Source organism: Peromyscus californicus, unplaced genomic scaffold (assembly GCF_007827085.1).
Source record: "Peromyscus californicus insignis strain IS unplaced genomic scaffold, ASM782708v3 Scaffold_22__1_contigs__length_63687245, whole genome shotgun sequence".
Taxonomy (NCBI): domain Eukaryota; kingdom Metazoa; phylum Chordata; class Mammalia; order Rodentia; family Cricetidae; genus Peromyscus; species Peromyscus californicus.
In genome coordinates, this window is record NW_026294525.1 from 34208631 (window position 1) to 34228863 (window position 20233).

Here is a 20233-nt window from a genome sequence, read left to right on the forward strand (position 1 = left end):
ATCAAGACTGAACATTCTTCAGTGACAATTCGTGACGATACAGTGATAAATGGGGCCAGTCACCTGGCTTGGGAGTTACATACACAGTGACGTAAACAGGGTGAGTGAGGCTAGGAGGGAGGAAGTAGCCCTTGAGTTAGGGATGAAGGAGACCGGCAATGGAGACTGGATGAAAGATTCCCAAGCATTCCTGCCACTTCCTCTTGTTAACCCTGCTCCTGAAGTCCACCCATCCCATCACCACTCCATGGTTACTGACAAGAAAAGAGGTATTATTTGTGGGGTAGGGAATCTCACTCCACAACCCAAGATGGCCTTGAATTTGCAAACCCATTGGCTTAGTCTACGGAGTGTTGACATTTCTAGGTTAGGATTCCATACCCTACTCCAAGGAGAGATTTTAATGACCCTTCTTTTGATTCTCACAAGCAGCATTAATAAAGTCCTTAGGATCTAAAGAACCAGCCGTAATGAGTGAAATTTGCCTAGTAGCACATCATAGCTAACTGGTTATGCTCTATTTCTTCACAAGTTCTTTGACTTTTTTTGGTTTAACAAACCATTTGGAATTCAACTGGATTGATTTGCCAGAGTTTAGGGACCTGCTCCTTCACACAGTGTTAAGATTCTATGCTTTTAAATATCAGAAAGACCAGTTAACTATCACTCATGCAATACTAAAGAATTTCATTTTATTATGTTTCTCTTTATTTTCAATATGTACAGGAAGTAAAACCGGTCTAGCAAATATTGCTTCTTAGTAGTCTTCGAGAGTTAAAACAGCATTTTGAAATTAGAATAATAAAACTCTTCTACCAATGATTATTCCCACTCAAATTGTACTCTATAAAAAGAAAATTATTTTATATGAAGCAAAGACACCAGAAATGAAAATGTATCTCTTTGAGGTGCTGAAGGGCTGTTTTCTTTCTATCTGTAAATAATAAAAATAAAAAGTTCTGTTTTATATAGGTTTTTTATTGTAAATTCTCAAAATTCAATTTCAGAAGTAGGTGGGATAGGAGTATCATGGAAATGAAGTCATGAAAATCTCATTCAAGGGCTGATAAAGCAGCCAGTAGGTAAAGGCACTTGCTGACAAGCACAGAGATCAGAGTTCAATCTCTGGGACCTACACCATGGAAAGAACTGATTGTCCTGAGCTGTCCTCTGATTTTCACACACTCTCCATGACTCGTGAGCCCTCTCTTGCCCATAATAAATAAATGACTGAGGGAAGCAGACACAGAGATCCACGGCCAGGCCCCAGGTGGAGCTCCAGGAGTCCAATTGGTGAGAAAGAGGAGGGATTGTATGATCGAGAATTGTTGAGACCAAGGTTGGATAAAGCACAGGGACAAATAGCCAAACGAATGGAAACACATGAACTATGAACCAATAGCTGAGGAGTCCCCAACTGGATCAGGCCCTCTGGATAAGCGAGACAGTTGATTAGCTTGAACTGTTTGGGAGGCACCCATGCAGTGGGACTGGGACCTGTCCTTAGTGCATGAGCTGGCTGTTTGGAACCTGGGACCTATGCAGGGACACTTGGCTCAGCCTGGGAGGAGGGGACTGGACCTGCCTGGACTGAATCTACCTGGTTGAGCTGAATCCCCAGGGGAGTCTTTGCTCTGGAGGAGATGGGAATGGGGGTTGGGCTGGGGGAAGGGGGAGCGGCGGGAGGGGGAGGACAGGGGAATCCGTGGCTGATATGTAAAATTAAATTAAATTATAAAATAAAAAAATTTAAAGAAAAAAAATAAATGTAATGAAAACAAGTCTCATTCAATTTATCTTTTTCTTCATAAATAACAATAACTATTTGAGGCAATTTCAAGTTGTTCAGAATTTCCAGTAAATGAGTATTTAGTCATGTTAGAAATTATTTATATGTATGTCATGAGTCCATTTATAAGTTTTAAAAGGGCTTTCTTAGAATTTCATAAATTAACTCCTATATATTTCAGCATCAAAAATAAGATAGAAATTGAAATTAACATTTTATTCACTGATAGGAGCGATTGGCTATAAGTTGACTGAGTTTGGCATATATATGTAATTGATAAAAATTGTGCTTACATAAAATTTGCTCCCAATATATTTGTGAATAGCCAATAATCTAGGCTCACTCTATTGCTTTCTAAATACAAAATTTCAGACTTAAATGAATCTAAGCAAAAGGGTAAATTAATAGCTGCTCCTTATTCTTTGTCATTATTTTCTGTAGAGCCTGAGACTCAGATGAATCATCAAACTGTTTCCCTTTTGGTGTTACTGACCATAATATATCCGAGTTAACAAAACAAGGGTGAACTTAAGTAGTTTCCAGATTTCCCAGCTCAGTGCTGTGGTGTTTTGGAAATGGTGCTAGTTTCTCATGCTGAAATGAACCATGTTTTTGTTCTATATTTATAGTCGCAGATATGGCCAGTACAACATGAACCAAGAAAGTTCCACCAAAGTTACAGAGAGGCCTCCATTTGATCGATCAAGTTCCCAGGATTCTTTGGATGAAGTATCGATGGAGGACTATTGGACGGAACTAGAAAATATCAAAAGGTCTAATGAAAATCGCCAAGGAGGTCAAGAGGCGGTTGTTGTCAAAGAGCCTGATGGTAATGACTGAATGAATAAAATGTGTGTATATTAGTAGAAAATGGACATCCAGAAGGAAAGGAAACAGATCCCAAGTAGTCCCGCTGGTTGCCTTTGAACTGGAAGGTTATTAGACTGTGGCAGGTATAAGAGTCCAGTTACTAGGAACAAGTGTTATGAGCAAACTTACTTTGTAAAGATAGCTAAGCCCATTATACTGGAGATTCAGTGAGTTAGACTTGCTGTTTAAAATCATACACACTGATTTTAATTCCTTCCATAATATACTAACATTATGGCTATTTGGTTTCCAAGAAGTGTGGATGGTGACAGCAGGCTCTCTACTTTGCAGTGATTCTGTTTTTCCATTTGTTAAGTAGCTGGATATGTTAGAACTACGTTGGTTTGCAGTCTGTGTTCTTCTAACTCAGATTGCTTTAAGGAAGTTCATTCTACCTTCCCATATATGGTAGTCTTTTGAACATTTGCGGGTACATATCTTGTTTCTAGCCAGTACATCTCTACACTGCAGATGTGCATAAGCAACCTGTGTGGGTGTTTTTTTTTTTTTTTTTTAGACCTCTGGTACACCTGGTCCTGTATCATTCAGCACAGTATCCAGATCAGAGGCAACACAGCATGCTTTACTGATGGAAGGGTGCAGATTTCAATGCTGGAAGACAGTATTAGCATTTTCACCTCCCTGAGTTGCTTCTTTTTGGTATTTAATGCACTGTTTTTTTCTTACATCTCTTCCCAATGGTATTTTTTTTTTTTTTTTTTTGGTATTTTATATACACTTCACTTCTGGAGGAAACATGCAATACTTCACTTTAAAAATATTTTTCTTAATTTTTTTTTTTTTTACTAATTCCTTTACTCTTATAAATTAAAGAAGTCACCATATTTGTGACGCCAGATTTTGTTATCAAAACTATGACTTTCTTTCTATGCTATCCATTAACTTGTATGTATGTTTTGGTGTACTAGTAGATATATAAATGTCAAAAAGGTAAAGTCATAATCAGTTCTGTGATCCACTAATACAGACATCCTTAACTTACTGTCTACTGAACTACTGAGTTAAGTAACTCTATAAATAGGGTTTTCTCCTTTGCTACAATGTTGCTTTAAAAATAATCTACCAATAGTAATCTGGTGTAGGTGGAGTTTTTCATTGGGACTGCTGGTCAGTTTTGTTTTACCAGCTGGCTCCCAAATAACCACATAGAGACTTAATGTTAAGTATAAATGCTCATATGATAGCTTAGACTTGTTACTAACTAGCTCTTACAACTTTAATTCACCCATATTTCTATCTATGTCCTACCACATGACTCAGTACCTTATCTCAGTACAGCATGTTCATCCTCTTGCTCCTCTGCATCTCCTTGAGACTCCTGAGACTTCCATGACTCCATCCTTCCTCTTCCCAGTGTCCTCTCTCCCTGAAAATCCTGCCTAACTATAGGCCATCATCTCTTTATTAGCCAATTAGAGTAATACATATTCATAGTGTACAAAAAGATTGTTCCACAGCAATCTGGGGCCTGACTTCAGTGCTCTTCTTAAACAGGGTCTCACTATGTAGACGAGGATTATCTTGAATTTGTAATTCTCTTGCTTCAGCCTTCTAACAGCTGAGATCACATGTGTGTGTCATTGTACCGGGCTTGGATACTTTTCTCAATTTAATATTTTTCAGACTGATAAAAGAAAGTCATAGTTAGCTAATCTGATTTCTCATTTATTTTCCTCCACTTCTTTTCTAAATACATTGTGAACAAAACCTATATTATTTATAATAATTAAAAAATATCATCTTTCAGTCTGTGTTTCAAGACAGAAGCAACTTACCAGTTGCTCAGTAGGAAACAATATGCTAGGGAAAACCATATTTAAGTCTTATGTGTAGGAATGTGCTTTTGACTGTTTGACACATCTCCAAAGTTAAATTGAATTCACAGATGATGAAGAACAATGGGCATTATTCTGTATACTCATATTTTTCTTAGGTATTATTATTATTATTATTATTATTTGAGACATGGTCTCCCTATATAACCCTGGCTGTCCTGGGACTCACTATATAGACCAAGCTGGCCTCCCATTCATGGAGATCCGACTGTCTCTGCCCCTTGGGCTGAGATTAAAGGTGGGAGCCACCATGCCTGGCTTTTCTTAGATTTTAAACAGTTTGAATTTTTCTTATATTTTTAATGTACTAAATGGCTATAATCATCTTGTTCTCCTTGTCATGATAATGTCAAGCGTTCTCTCTCCTCCCCAGCACTCTGGGTTTATACACCTGTAGTGTGTTTTATCTATTCAGCAGTATTGACAATGGCTGGTTGTTTTTTTCGTGGCCAGGTCTATTGACATTTGATTTCTACATTCAAGGAGTTGTCTAGTGTAGAAGGACAGAAATCAGTCACTAGTGATACAGATGATAATATTTGCAATATGTCTTGACCTTTGGTCATGAAGTAGCTCTGGTGGCCCTCATTTAGTTTTATGGAAGAAAAAGCAGAATTAGCTTGAGGCTGACTTGTTCAAAATGACATGGCTGTCAAGCTTCTGAAATGGGGTGTAGACTCTTTGTGTCTTTTGTGACCTGCCATTACTTTTTTATTTCTCTCTATAAACATGGTGCTTGAAGTGACTCTATTCTAGTTTTCCATCTGTTTTTCTACAAGCTTCATTAGGTCTTATAAAATATAGCATCCCTTGATATTTAGGAAAGATTGGTTCCAGACCACACAAACAGATAGATGCTAAAATGTCCTTTATAAAAGCATAGAATCTGTGTAAACCTATTTACATACTCCTGTATACTTGAAACCAGCTCTAGTATTTATATATAGTACATGATACAACACGAAGTACTATATAGATACAACGTTGTTTTTAGGGAGTGACAAGAAATTAAATGTCTATCGTTAAGCCTGGTAGGACATGAAGGAGTCTGCTGTAGGAGGTCAAAAATTTAGAGCCTGCCCGAGCTATGTAATGATACTCTGTCTAAAGAAAAAAAGGTAAAAAGAAAAGGAAAAAAAATAGTTCATACCCATGTTCAGCTCAGACACATTTGCTTTTTAGCAATATATCCAATCCAGGATATTTGAGATGAATATTGAACATTGAATATTGAGATGCAGAGATCACAGATGTGGAAGAAACCATATTTAAGTGACAGCCGAATCCCCACGTTCTGTGTTCTCAATTGATTCAGTTATTTAATTAGTCTACATACAAGCTCCTTTTTTTTTGGTGTTGCTGCTGAAAGTCATGTGCTTTTAAAAGTTCTTTAATATCTATATTCTCTCATTTGAGAAAAAAATTAGAAAATTTAATTTGAAATTGAATAGTTCCCCAATGCCCAGATTTTTTTTTTCCACTGCCTTGCCATATGCTTCACTAGCTACACAGAACTGAGAAAACAAACCCTTTAGAGATTAGTGTTGGACTCCAAGATGGCCTTGAATTGAAGCCAAGAAACTCGGCCTGCACGTGTGCTCTCGGCACCAACTTCCTGTGCCACCTGCTGGAGCGAGTTGTCTCTTCATGGCTCCCTCGCCCGCCTGCCTGCCCGCCTCTAGAAGGAGCACAGTACCGCCCTCCTTAGTTAATATGCAGAAAGTTGTGGAGGTTAATTACATGGGAGGCAATTTAAAAAATTTTAATGAAGTATATATGAAATTGACCCAAAATTTGCTATCACTATGGCCAGAATGGATGGCAGTTATCCAAGTTTCAGATAATGATTCTCAGCATCGGCTTGGTTATAATGGAAGTGTTTCAGTCAGGATTTCTGATGGTCTGAAAACATGAACATTTTTATACTTCATGACTTCAAAACGCTTTCTTTCTCTTCTTTTACAAAACTGTTCTAGAGGGGGAACTGGAAGAAGAATGGCTCAAAGAGGCTGGGTTGTCCAATCTCTTTGGGGAGTCTGCCGATGACCCCCAGGAAAGCATCGTGTTTTTAGCCACACTGACCCGGACTCAGGCAGCAGCTGTTCAGAAACGGGTAGAAACGGTCTCCCAGACCTTGAGGAAGAAAAACAAACAGCACCATATTCCTGACGTCAGAGACATATTTGCTCAACAGAGAGAAGCACAAGGAAAAGTAAGATTCTTTACTTGATATGAAGGCAAATGATGAAATGCTTGGAGTCATCTGGACCAATCCAGTTTCATTCAAGTCATTACAAACTTAATGAGCACTTGTGATCTACCCTGTGTCAAAGCCCTGTGTTGATAGCCAACCAGTGGTCTTGAATTTTGCCGTTTTAGAAGTTACCCCAGTGAGACAAATACCTAAGCAAGTTCAAATTCAGTGCAATAATCCTGGGGGAGGTAGGATGGAGTCTTTGGGGGCATTTAGATGTGACTGTCACACTATTGGCTGTGACAGAGTGGTGGAGGAGGCCTTATACACAGCCTGCCTGCCTGCCACCAGTTGTTTCTGATAGAGATGTTTGAGGGTTGGGTGGATTATTTCCTATCCTTATTTTTTATTTTTTATTTTTTATTTTTGGTTTTTCAAGACAGGGTTTCTCTCTGAAGCCCTGGTTGCCCTGGAACTCACTCTGTAGACCAGGCTGGCCTCTGACTCACAAAGATTCCCCCTGCCTCTGTCTCCTGAGTGCTGGAATAAAGGTGTGTGCCACCACCACCTGGTCCTTATCTATTATTGCCTGAAGAAATCTTTGAAGTTTCAACCCACCCAAGGATGAGTGAAAGTGGAGTATGAGGTAACGGATGGAAACTGAACTGTGAAGTTTGGGACCATGAGATGTGAAGGAATATCCTCTGTGTGTCTAACTCTAGGCACCTTCCATGTCATATAGATTTGAGTTAACCCAGATGGTTAGTGTTTCCATGGAAGATGCTGGATTCTGGTGGAAACAGAGGACTAGTAAATGAAGAAGAGATTTTAGGGAGGTGGTAAAATTAGTAGACCCATGTGGCCCTGAAAAACGCTGTGCAGAATAGCTAGTTGGAAATCATTCATTGCTTATCTATGAGGAAATAAAGAGCTTGCATGGGATTGAAATGATCATACTTAAGAAATTCTTGCTACCAACAAGGACAAGTCAGCTGAACTAAATGGTGTTTTTAAGAGCACAGAAAATTTGCCTTCTGGCCCCATCAGCTCTGGTTTAGAAAATCCAGTGAAGTCATTGGGAGGGTAACGAAAGGATTCTTGAATAATGGGTATAATGACAACATTAGCAGTAGCAATTGCTGCCACAGCTACTGAGCTAACTGCTTCACCTGCATAATCTCATTGAAGCCACACAGCTGTCTTATGAGTGAGGTGTTATCGTTTCCATCCTACGGCTGGGGTTCATAGACTTTAAGTAACTTGCTCAATGTCCCGTAGATGCTAAACTCAAATTTGTCTGACTTTTTAAGCGTTCTTTCTCCTCCTGTATTTCTACTTCCAAACATGACTCTGATGCTAAGCAGTCTGAATTTGAGAATCCATTTATAGTATAAGCAAAGGGCAATAAAATTTTCATGATTCTTCATAAAAAGTAGAATGGAAGAGCTTATATTTAAGGCACTTTTTTGGGGGGTTGTTGTTATGTAGAGAGCCTTTACTTTTTGCAATCATTTCACTCTTCTGCAAAAATCCTTTCAGTTACAGACTATTATTCTGCTTGCATGGCCAACTGTGGATCAAACTCAGCCCATTTACAGGAATTCAGGGTCACTAGATTGCTCCAGGCACTTGTCTAAGTTACTTTCTTGCTTACTAGCCAGTGGTTATTTGGGACATCTACCAGTGCTAAAGGATAGAACTAGGTTTCCCATTATAGAAAAATGAATGGTAAGGCTATCCAATATGACATTTCCTTCCTAATTAAAAAGCACTGCTTCCTCCCTGGCCTTACCCACCTAGAAAACTCAGAGGAAGTGAAAAGCAAGAATGGGCAGAGAGCTGAACCTTTGCGAAATAGATGGTGGGGGATTCCTGCCAGTCTTGAGGACAACATTGTTACTTGGTGCTAAAAGAAACATTTTTTTTTTTTTTTTCAGCAGATTTCTGGAAAAGTCTAACCCATGTGGTTTAGAATCTAAAATAATTGGATTTTATTATCTGCTGGTCTCGTTAAGAGAGAATAACACAAGCATATTAAGATAATGTTTTCTTTTGCTGGATACCTTTAATTGAAATACCACTACCCTTTAGAAGATGGTTTTTCCATTGCCCATCCCATAAGCATCCATCTTTGTTTGTGGCTCTTCTGTTCTGGGATAAACGTGTATTCAGCTTTTCCAGTGTCCATACTTAAGCTTACACCAGGAAATTTAATGCCTAAATGTATCCATCTGCTTGCTTATCTTCAATTACTAACAAAAACAGTCTGACCACATACTCGAAATATATGTCTATACGTAAAATTAGAATCCCTGGCTGTGTTCACTGTGCCATGGAAGGCCGATCCTCTGCAGACTTACAGGCAGAGGGAAGGAGAACGTTGTACTGCTGTCACCTAAGGTACACCACATGCCATGTGTCACTTCTGTGTCTTGAGCACTATAGGCCTCTAACTCATATGTTAATGACTTATTGGCACCAGCCCTCCTGAGTTTTGTAAAACTGTGGGTGAGGGAAAGGAGCCCTTTGTGGATAACAGCTTGTGGTTAATTGTGTTTAGAGGGAACTAGAAGGGCCTTTTCTTTTTTAAGTGTGGAGGTGGAATCCAGCAGAGTGATTATCAAAACTAATGCATTTGAATAGGCCTCTTTGTATGATTGGCCGAGGCGCCCTTTCCTGACCCTCCTAAAACTGTCCCAGAGCCTTATCTGGAAAAGGAAGAATTGCTGTTTCACCATAGGCATGGACAGAGTCAGTCGTGGCTCACCATGTTCACCAACCCCTAAAGGGCCGTCTTGTAGGTGTCATGGCTCATGGCACCAATCCCTTTATAGAAAGAAAAGAATTCTTTTCAATATGTCAGTGCTTATTGTCAGCTTGGCAATTAGTTTTGATTCATCATTTCTTCTTTAAACAACTTACGTTGTGTATACATACTAGTGTATATGGGTGTGTGTACACATATATGGAGGTCAGAGGTCAACACTGAGTGTCTTCCTCAATCATTCTCCATTATACTTTTTTGAGGTAGAATCTTTCACTGAACCCAAAGCTAACCAATTTAGCTAGAATGGCTAGCCAGAAAGCTTTAGGAATCCACCTGTCACGATTTATTTAAAGTAAAAATATTTTAAAACCAGTAACAAAAGAGGTATATATAATCCTGTGATTTCCCTACCGTCATGATCAACTAGAACACATTTTTATTATTCTCTCCATAGAAAGCTCATATCCATCAGTAATTACTTCTATTGTCCTGAATACTCAGGCAAACATGGATCTTTAGGTCTGTGTGATTTGCCTCTTCTAGATACTTTCATATACATGGAATCATAACACACATGGTTCTTTGTGATGATTCCTTTCACATAGCGTAATATCCTCAGAGTTTATTCATGTTGAATCATGATTTTGGACTTATTTTTGTTGTTGTTACTATGTCACATATATCTACTTACCGCTGGATATTGCTAACATTGCTCTTTCATCTAGATAGTGGTATTTCCGATGACAGGGACACTCTTGACCTCTTCCCTGTTCCCAATTGTGCTTGGTATATATGTCTCACCCACCGTTATGAGTCATCACACACTTTGATTGTCTGTTGATTATAAGCACGGCCATTTGTTCCCTCGCTGTGACTTGTATAATTCTGAGTACATTTCTTGTTGTCTGAAGGTTACGATGGGATTATTGATGACACCATTTTCTCTAGTTGTGAGTTGGAGATGACTAAGTGACTCCTTTCCTGTGTTTAGTCTCCAGATGGCTCAGAACCGCAGTCAGTCAGAACGAACGAAAACAAATGCCAAGGAAAAGACGGTAGGTCAGACCCGTGCTCTTGACTGTCCCCTTTAATTACTGTCATAAACAGTTGTAACTCTAACACGTTACCTTTTTTCTATTAAGCAACTTCTGTTAAAATACTAATGTAAGGTCAACATAGGTGAATGCATGATTCTGGACGTGGGGTGGGCCCTTTATTATTTTTATATGTATGTCCATCTGATCCAAATTTGTATATATGTCTTTCTGACGGTTTATCATATCCTAAATAGTATGTAGACCTTTTTTTTTTCCATTTAGTACACTCATGAATTGTACCTGGTAGGTACTGCTCTCAATCCATTTTACAGATGAGAAAACTGAGATTTAGACATAGGAAGCTGTGTTCCCAAGACCATGCATCCAGGATGTGGAGTTAGTCCCTCGTTCATGAATCAAAAGCTCCAAATCAATAAATGGTTTCATTTTCAGGAATTTTAGAGAAACCTTTAAGAAAAAAAGATTTCTTTTGAAATTTATTATAATTCTCTTTCTCATGCATTTTCACATTAAACATTTCTTATTTCAGAGATGAATTAGAAATTCAGTGTCTAGAAGAAAATGAATACCAAGATTCTATTAGACACCACCAAGAAAATGGTTACAGCTATTGTATTTACAAGAAGGGAAAATGTCCTTAGCTAAGGTCCTAGATTGAAGCTTAAAAAAATTAGTCCTAGTTGCTTAACAAACACTGATGTAGATGAACTGTGTGTTTATTACGTTCTCACATCTTAGTGTTTGAGGCATCTGTGCATAATAGTGTTGCCTTCGGCTTTAAAGTGGCAGGGTCAAGGAGTGGCTGTCGATAAACTAGAGGACTGGGAAGCATTCCCAACTTTCCTCTAGAAATAACTCATTAGAACAAGGTTGTGTGGGATGTTTTAGAAATCTGAGAGCATAGATCATCTTAGTTTTGTCAGAATTTTCTTAGTACTTCTCTCTTGTACCCCTAGTTAAAAATATGAAGGCATACAATGCACACATGAACATTATGAGTCTGAGCACCTACCCACACCCACACCCACACCCCCCCCCACACATGCACGCACGCACGCACGCACGCACGCATGCACACACACATACATCTATAAAATCACTTTTTTCTTCCTCTTCTGTGGAGGCCTCTGTAGCTACATGTGTTGTATCAGAATGAACTGTTGGGTTTTTCCCCCTGTCTGTGTGCCAGCAGACACGGAAGTGACAGGCAGTCTGGCTGTGCCAGCCCTAGCCTGCTGAAGAGCCGGGTCCTCAGAGAGACAGACGAATCTTTTGTATCAGTGTCAATATGCTTTGGGCTTTGGGGAAGAGTGACTGCCAGTTGTTTAACAGATATTGAGGAAAACATTGTCCTTTCTTCACATTTTCCTCTCTTGCCCGAGATCATAATGTTGGCTTTATCAACAAAGGTTCTGTGAGACAAGTCCATTATATGAGCATTTTTCAGGCTGAGAATGCAGCAGGCAAGGGAGATGTGACAAACTGGTGGCCTGATTTACATCTGTTTCTGCTGGAAGGCTGAGCAGTAGGAATCAAGCTGCCAGGCGCAATACCAGGAGACTGTGGGTATAGCCAGTCATGTCTCCAGGTAGCTGCTGCTGCACCTGTTTGGGTGATGCCCTACTCTTTTGCTTATCTGTGGACTAATGGTGATTTGAACCCATTGGAAAGTTCTGAGAGAAATTATACTAGTTTTTTGTTTGTTTTGTTGTTATAGTCGCTGTGATAAGACATTAATCAAGAGCAGCTTGGGGGAGGAAAGAATTGAGTTGGCTTACAGGTTACAGCCCATCAACCGGGGAAGCCAAGGCAAAAACTCAAGCAGAGACCATAGACGGATGGTGCTTATTGGCCTCCTCCCAGGTTCATGTGAAGCTATGTTTCTCATGCAGTTTGGGGACACCTGCCAAGCGATTGCCCTGCCAACAGTAGGCTGAATCCCCCTACATCCAATTAGCAATCAAGGAAATGCCCCACAGACATGCCCACAGGCCAATCTGATGGAGGCAATTTCTCAATTCTGATTCCCTCTTCCCAAGTTGACAATCAAGCTTAGCCATGATGTGTATGCATGGAAACATTATCTGGAATTTGGAAAGGGAGGCTGGTTCTGATTAAAATCTCAAAACACGAGTGTCAGTCTAATCTAAATGTTTTCCCCACACTTGAGTTTTTATTTCATTCAAGACTATCTATTTTGGGGCAGGAGAGATGGCTCAGCAGTTAAGAGCACCCTGGTCCCATTCCCAGCACCCACAAGGCAGCTTACAACCATGTGTAACATCAGGTGCAAGGAATTTAATATCCTCATCTGAGCACAGCATGCTTGTGATACAGAGACATATGTATACTAAACAGTAATGTAAGTAAAATTAAAAAGATCTTTACAATACAATTTCAAAGTAAAAAATATTAGACTTTGAATATTGAAAGTATTGACACATTTCACATTAACCCACTTTTTTTTTACTCTTCATAAAATTATACAACTCTATGAAAGACCCAGTATTTGTATTTCCTTAGAAATATTAATAATTTAAAATTTTCATAATGATTTGTATATTTTTGGTTTTGGTTTCCCTGAGAGAAGAAAACTGAAGATGTTTCTGTATATTATGGACAGCTGGACAATTTCTAAAAAGTAATTATAACCGAAACGTACCGTGTTCTTCAAAATCAGAAGAAAGGGCTAGAGGTGGTTTGATCAGTTAAGTGCTTGTAAGCTAAGTGCTTGCCTTGTAAGCATGTGAGGGCTTGGGTATGATTCCTGGGACCTGTGTGAAAAAGCCACACGCACCAATGTTTGTTATCCCAGCACTGAGAGCTTTAAACAGATGGATGCTGAGGTTTGCTGCCCAGCCAGATTAGCATACTTGTTGAGCTCTAGGCCAATGGCCCTAGGCCACTTGTCTCAAGGGTAAAGTGAACAATGCTGGATGATTGGCATCTGAGGTTTTCCTCTAACCTCCACATACATGTGCACACATCTATGAGTACACTTGCACAAGCAAACACACACACACACACACACACACACACACACACACACACACACACAGAGAGAGAGAGAGAGAGAGAGAGAGAGAGAGAGAGAGAGAGAAGAAAATATCACTTGTGGCCTTAACAAGCAAGGAATTTGCCTCAATATTTTCCTTTAACTTTCCATATGAGGGTCAACAGAGGTGGAGTTTTCCTGCCCCAATCACCCGGTCCCAAATAAACACACAAAAGCTTATATTAATTAGAAAATGCTTGGCCCATAGCTCAGGCTTATTGCTAACTAGCTCTTACAGTTAAATGATCCCATTTCTATTAATCTGTATATTGCCAAGTGGCTCGTGTCTTTTCCTGTCCTCTAGTAACTTGTTTCTTGGCAGTTCGCCATCTTGGGATGACTTCACCCTTCTTCATCCCTCAGTTTGATTGTCCCGCCTAACAGTATCCTGCCTTGCTATAGGTCAATCAGCTTTATTTTTAACCAGTGAAAGTAATACATATTCACAGTATACAGAAGGATTATTCCACAGCACATGAAAATGATGGGTCCATCATTTTTCTTAGCCAGGTTACTGTCTGTCCCCTAGCAGTGCCCAGCCCCTCCTCCACCCCCACCCCCACACACTGATTTTGTCTCCTCCCTGCCTGAACTTGATTTCACATTGGAACTGAGGTTTGTGTATTTTGTATTTTTTGTTCTTGTTGCCATGTTTTCTGGAGGAAATCAGTTTGTTTTAAATGTGTTCTGAGTGGCTCAGTTTTGAATTCAGCACAGCATATTTATTTGGGTATGCAGGAGGAGGAGGTGGTTATTGTAACTGACATAGAAGCATTGAAGAGAATCATTTTTAAATTCTTGTCCACCAACATCCAGCAGCTGAACATAGCTTCTAATTTACGAAAATGGCTAATCATTTTTTTTTCTTCTTATTGAATTGTTTCCTAGGAAACCGATAATGTATTCACAGCAAAATGTATAACTGTATAAACTAATGGGAAAATAAAATTAATTTTTTGTTTTGACATTTATGATAATTTTAAAATTAATCATAAAAGTTATTAAGTATTCTACTAAAAATTGTCATAGGCTGTTGAAAAACACAAATATAGCATAGATGGGAACAGATAATACCGTCATTGAGATTTCAGTTCATTTTTATTTGGGGGTGTAACACAGGTACATGTTTGCTTGCTTGCCTACCTGAAAGACTGAGAGCCGGCTGGGCTGGCTCATGCCAAACATCTAGGCTTTTTGTAGGCTTCAATTTGGCCATAGAGAAACATTAAAGAAAGACGAGACCCTTTTGAGCTAAGAGCCCCACATGACTGCGTGGTCACGTGCTCATGAAGCTCACTCTGCTTGTTCAGTGGGAATGAATAAGCCTAGATTCCTATTGAATTCTTAATTTTATTTTGATCGAAACAAAGGCTTTTGTTTTATATTAACTGATGACAAAAATACCTCTGAACAGTAGGCTCAGGAATAATACACCTCTGGATTTCTGACATGTACTTACTAGATTTTTTAAAACTAACTTCATCTTCTGTCATTTTGTTGCACATTATTAGTAGATAAACATATAAGGCATCATGTTTGCTTTTTTTTATTTTTTTATTTTTTGTTTTTTGAGACAAGGCTTCATTTGCTCAGTCAGGAAATTAACTCACTATTTGGATTGGAGGTATATATCATGACCATGCCCAAGTATCAGTTTGCTGATTCATTTGGAGTTTATTCATTTATTTAAATTTATTTACTATTATGTATCTATGTATGGAGTGTGTGTGTGTGTGTGTGTGTGTGTGTGTGTGTGTGTGTGTATGTGTAGGTGTGCACATGCTATGGTGCACATGTGGAGGCCAGAGAACAACTTTAAGGAGTTGCTTCTTTCCTTCACTGTGGGGCCCAGGGATGGAACTCAAGTTGTGAGGCTTCTATGGCAGTGCCCTTACCCTCTGAACCATCTCACCAATCCTATTTTTGCTTTTGAAGTTGGGTTCTCATAGCTCCCGTGGCCTCACACTCACTGTGCAGTTGAAAATGACCTTGAACTCCTGATTTCTTACCTCCTAAGTGCTGGAGTCACAAACTACCATGTTCTTTTTTCAGTTCACAGCATCTTACTCTGAATCAAGCATCAGCAGTGAAAAGAACGCCAGTGTTCATGCCAGGGCTTCTCTAAAGTGAGATGTACAAAAGCCAAAAAATTACCAAGGAAATTTGGAAGTGTTTTCTTCCGTCCTTGTAGCTGTTGTTTTTATCAAAGGAAAAAAAAAATTCAACGTTAATTATTTCCTAGAGGACCAGCATGAAATGAAAAAGCCAAAACAATGTTTGGAAATGTTGATGCAAATAGCCACAGCTTGTTTGACTCAGGGTAGAAGGGACCTTTATGCTCTTGGATAGAATTGGGTACCGAGCCTGTCGGCTCTCGTACCAGGTGCCTCCAGATCCGACTTTCAGAGCGATGAGTGGTTGGCGTCAGCTTCTGTTGTGGAATTTTGACCGTGGTACACACAGGTAACATTCCAGGGTGTGGAGGAGGTCTGCCCTGGATGTGTTCCACTCCGAAGAAGTTAAAGCAAAGGCACCAGGCGGAGGTTACAAGAACGCTCGCCTCTCATGCGCCTACTTCTAAGTTCCTCAGTGCGGAAGAAAAAATAGTTGCATCCACTAAGCTTTATGAGACTTTCTGTTGAGTTCGATGCCTTCTAGTAGGGGTTGAATTTGTACCCAGTCAAAAAACTGTGATCACAAAGAATCCACAGTTGAAGCCTGATTTGGCGGTCATTCCCATCTCCCAGCTTTTAAACCATGAACCATGGGTACAATTCCTTGTGTAGACATTTTATTATTAAAATGAAAATAAATTGTTTTCCCTGAGTAAGGGATACTCTTCCCCACGGGTCTTGTTAATATATTTGAAGGTTTTTAAATAAAAGGCATGGAGTTGACTTGTCTTTTTTCTCCTAGACCAGGGATCCAGTGGGGCTGTTGATAACAAGGAGCTGATCCCACGGGTGCCTGAGGACATACCTGCCCCTGAAACAGACATCAACCTGGAGGTGTCCTTTGCGGAGCAAGCTGTCAATCAGAAAGAACTCAGCAAGGAGAGGATGCAGAAGATGAGAGGCAATGATGCCTCATTACCTGTATGTAACACACATTCAGATACCTCTCAAAGAATGTATTTTAAATGAGCTTTGCATTTTTAACATTTTGAAGCCACAGGAAAGTTGAAAGCGTAACTGCAATTATTACATTGCCATCAACAGTTGATTCAAGTTATTAACATTTTCCTAACCTTTCTTTCTATATCTGTCTGTCTGCATCTATACAGTTCTAACAAGTACATATTCACTTTGTATTTCGAGATTTTTCAAGGACCATTCAAAACAGAGTTGGAGCTGGAGTGATGGCCCAGTGATTAGGAGCACTGGCTGCTCTGTGAGGGCCCAGGTTCGATTCCCAGCGCCTACATGGCTGCTCATAGTCATGTAACTCCAGTTCTAGGGAATCTGATTCTCTCTTCTCATATCTGTGGGCATCAGGCATGTGGTGTGAGGTGCACAGACACACATGCAGGAAAAACACCATATACACATAAAAATAAATATTTTTTAAAAACTAAAATAAATAAAAAGGAAACAAAGTTTTAAGACTTAAAAAGTTAGATTCTAAAGTCATAGTTAACATTTAACAGACAACCATGAAAACCTTGGCAGTTATCACAGACTGTCCGCATAGCATCTCCATTCTTCACACCCTGTTGAGATTCGAATGGGGAGTATACATTGCATTAGTTTTCCTATCTTTCTGGGTTGCCTGAATTGAGATTTCTCCTTTTTCTTTTGTTCACGTTTTTAAAAACATTTTAAAAAGAGTTCATAACATTAAAAAATTTGTCTGATCATTTCATCATGATTAGAGACAAGTTAAACATTGAATGAAACCCACTATCCCTCTGAAGCGCTACAAGCTACTCTTGGTGATGCAAGTTTTGTTACTGAGTTGGCTAAGGGAGGTGCTCCCTACTTTTCATGATGTGAAGATGCCTTTCTTGCCTATAATTTATGCTAGTCCTTGAATTGGGGACTATCCTATTTTATCACTTCCTGTGCCGTGGTTTGGTCTCCATTTTATCCTTTTCTGGAACAGTAACTAGGCTGGGCTTTGAGAAACATTGATTTCCTAATCCCGTTGTCCCTTCCACATTAGTTGACAGCAGCGTTCCTCAGTAATTGGTAGCTCCCCTTCTCTTTTGGCTTTGCAATGCCACTGTAGACCTGCTGACTTTTTTCCTTAAGCATTTTATAGATACCATCATTTGGCTTTGATGGTCAGGGTTACGTCGCCTTGGCCGCCTTGCCTGGTGGGGGCCTGCAGCTGGCTCCCAGGCTGATTCATCATGCCCTCTTTATCCTTTTTCTTCTTCGTTCTCCAGTACAGGACGTTCCAGGCTCACCTTGTCATTTTCTCCCTCTTGGACTTGAAAGCAGCCGTTTCTTAAAGATACATGTTCCTTTTAGCAACAAATGGTATTTAGGACCTGGGCCTTCTGTACAGAGTGTTCTCTTTGCTGTGAGTGCCTTGCATTTTTTTCATACATTCTAAAGCAAAAGCTAAAATATGACAAAAGAATAATATGACAAACTTCTAAGTACTTATCTCTCGGCCTTGACCTCACTTACACGCTGGTCTGGACCCCTCCGTAACTCTGTCCAGTTTCCTTATCTGGGTTATGTTGAAACACATATCTGAACTTTGATTACCATCTATAAAGGTTTATATTGCTAACAGCAAAACAAAAACAGAGATTTTAAAAACTGCACATCCATGTTATCATTATCATACCTTTAAAATACATTTAAACTGAGTATTTTAATCTCAAATACCCAGTTTTCAAATTTCAAATCTTATCTTAGTTACCATGATTGTTTCTGCAGTTTTCGAGCCAGGCTCCAAATAAAATCTGTGTATTGAATTTGGTTGATATGACACTCAGGCTCTCCATCTTTCCCTCACTCCTCGTCCCCCACCCTCCACTCCTCTAGTTCCTCTTCTGCTTTCCCATTTACCTCGACTCTCTCTCTTGCTTTACTACTTTCCCATTCTCTCCCCACCCATCTTTTGTCATTTTGTGCCCCGTCACTTCTTCAAAGTTCACTTATTTGTCTTGTCACATGCATATAGGTGTGGCACATGTATGCACATGCTCATGTATATGTGGGCCCATGTGTATGTGTACAAGTGTGTGCATGTGGAGGCCCGAGGGTAGATGTTAGGAATCATCCTCAATCCCTCTTTCACTGTACTTATTGCTGCTGCAGGGTCTTTGAAGCAAATCCAGGGCTTGCTGAAGCAGCTAATCTGGCCAGCTATCTTGTCAGAAGTCCCTGTCTTTTGTCTTCGGGGACTTGGATTACAGACAGCCCTTACACACCACACACACACACACACACACACACACACACACACACACACACACACACACACACACACACAAAGACACGAGCACACGCGCTCGCACATGCACACACAGGGATCCAAACTTTGGTCCTCTCTCTTGTGTAGTAAGTGTTGTGTCTGCTGTACCATCTTCTAGCCATGTCCTCAAAGCTTCTTGAAAGAGCCTTGTAGTTAAATTCAGGTGACTCCCACCCTCTGACTCATTCTGTCCCCATAGTATAGTTCCACATCTTCTATGTATTTATACATCAGTTGTTGACATTAGTTCTTTCGGATTTAGTTCCTGGTTGTTTGTTTTGATTTGGTCTAGATACTTGAGGTATGTTGTTGTGTTGTGTGTTCTCTACTAGGGAATATCTGGCTATCTTTTTTTTTTTTTTTGTCTGATTAAAGCTGTGGTTCAGAGCCATACCTGACTCCATTAATTTATTAATGATCCCAAAGGATGAGGTTCTAATAGTGTCTTCTTTTTCATTTATTATCCTGCACATTTTCTTTAAGAAAACAAGTATCAAGATGGTGACGGTCTCCATTTACATAAGTTTTCAAAATTTAAATTTTTGCTTTCTTGGCATCTGTTGTCAGTGATCAGCTCGTGTCCGTGTGTTTATAAAAATGGCATCTTAACTTATGGGTTCATACATGTTTCATGATACCGTAGGAAAATCTCGCTGGGATTATCTAGTGTATTTCCTGCTCAAGACTTAAAAGTGTCTTTTTTTCTTTTTTAGCATTCATAGTTCCATTTAGTAGAAGTAGAGATCGCTGCCTGTGGCCAAGACACTAAGAGTGTTCAGTTTTCTGGGCTGGTTACCACTTGGGGGCCCTTTTCAGTGGAGATGTAGATTTTTCTCTTCTTTCTCCCGTGCTGAGAAGTGTAGTTCTTAGGGCATGGCAGGTGACAGTGTTCTGCTGTCAGAAACCCACTTGTTTGTTTAGTCTACGTTAATGTGTGACGTTCTCAGAATGCCAGTGGTGACCACACTCAGAGCGAGTGCTTCAGGATGATTGAAAGTTGCTATTCTCCAGCCCTTTGTGTCCTTGGGATATATGGCAGAGGGGACTTGATACAGCAAAGTTACTGAGCTGCAGCCTTTTTAGGGTGGTTATTCTCTGCGTGGTTAAGCTGCCAACTGCTTATCTGGTAGGGTTCATTTGCTTTGGCTTATTATCCATTTTTAAAGGTTGCTCTTTTTGAAGTATCATTTTATTCTGTAAGACTATGAAATAGT

The 20233-nt window shown here is 39.6% G+C and overlaps 1 protein-coding gene across 5 annotated transcripts in view; it reads left to right on the forward strand.

The window, feature by feature from the left end:
• Arhgap18 (Rho GTPase activating protein 18) overlaps nucleotides 1–20233 on the forward strand; it is a 214783-nt gene that overhangs the window by 144599 nt on the left and 49951 nt on the right. For all 5 annotated transcript variants that reach the window (XM_052751244.1, XM_052751246.1, XM_052751248.1 and 2 more), the window contains 4 exons: nucleotides 2419–2618; nucleotides 6492–6727; nucleotides 10468–10531; nucleotides 16506–16684. In XM_052751244.1, coding sequence (XP_052607204.1) covers nucleotides 2419–2618; nucleotides 6492–6727; nucleotides 10468–10531; nucleotides 16506–16684 — 679 coding nt within the window. The remainder of the gene's footprint in view (nucleotides 1–2418; nucleotides 2619–6491; nucleotides 6728–10467; nucleotides 10532–16505; nucleotides 16685–20233) is intronic.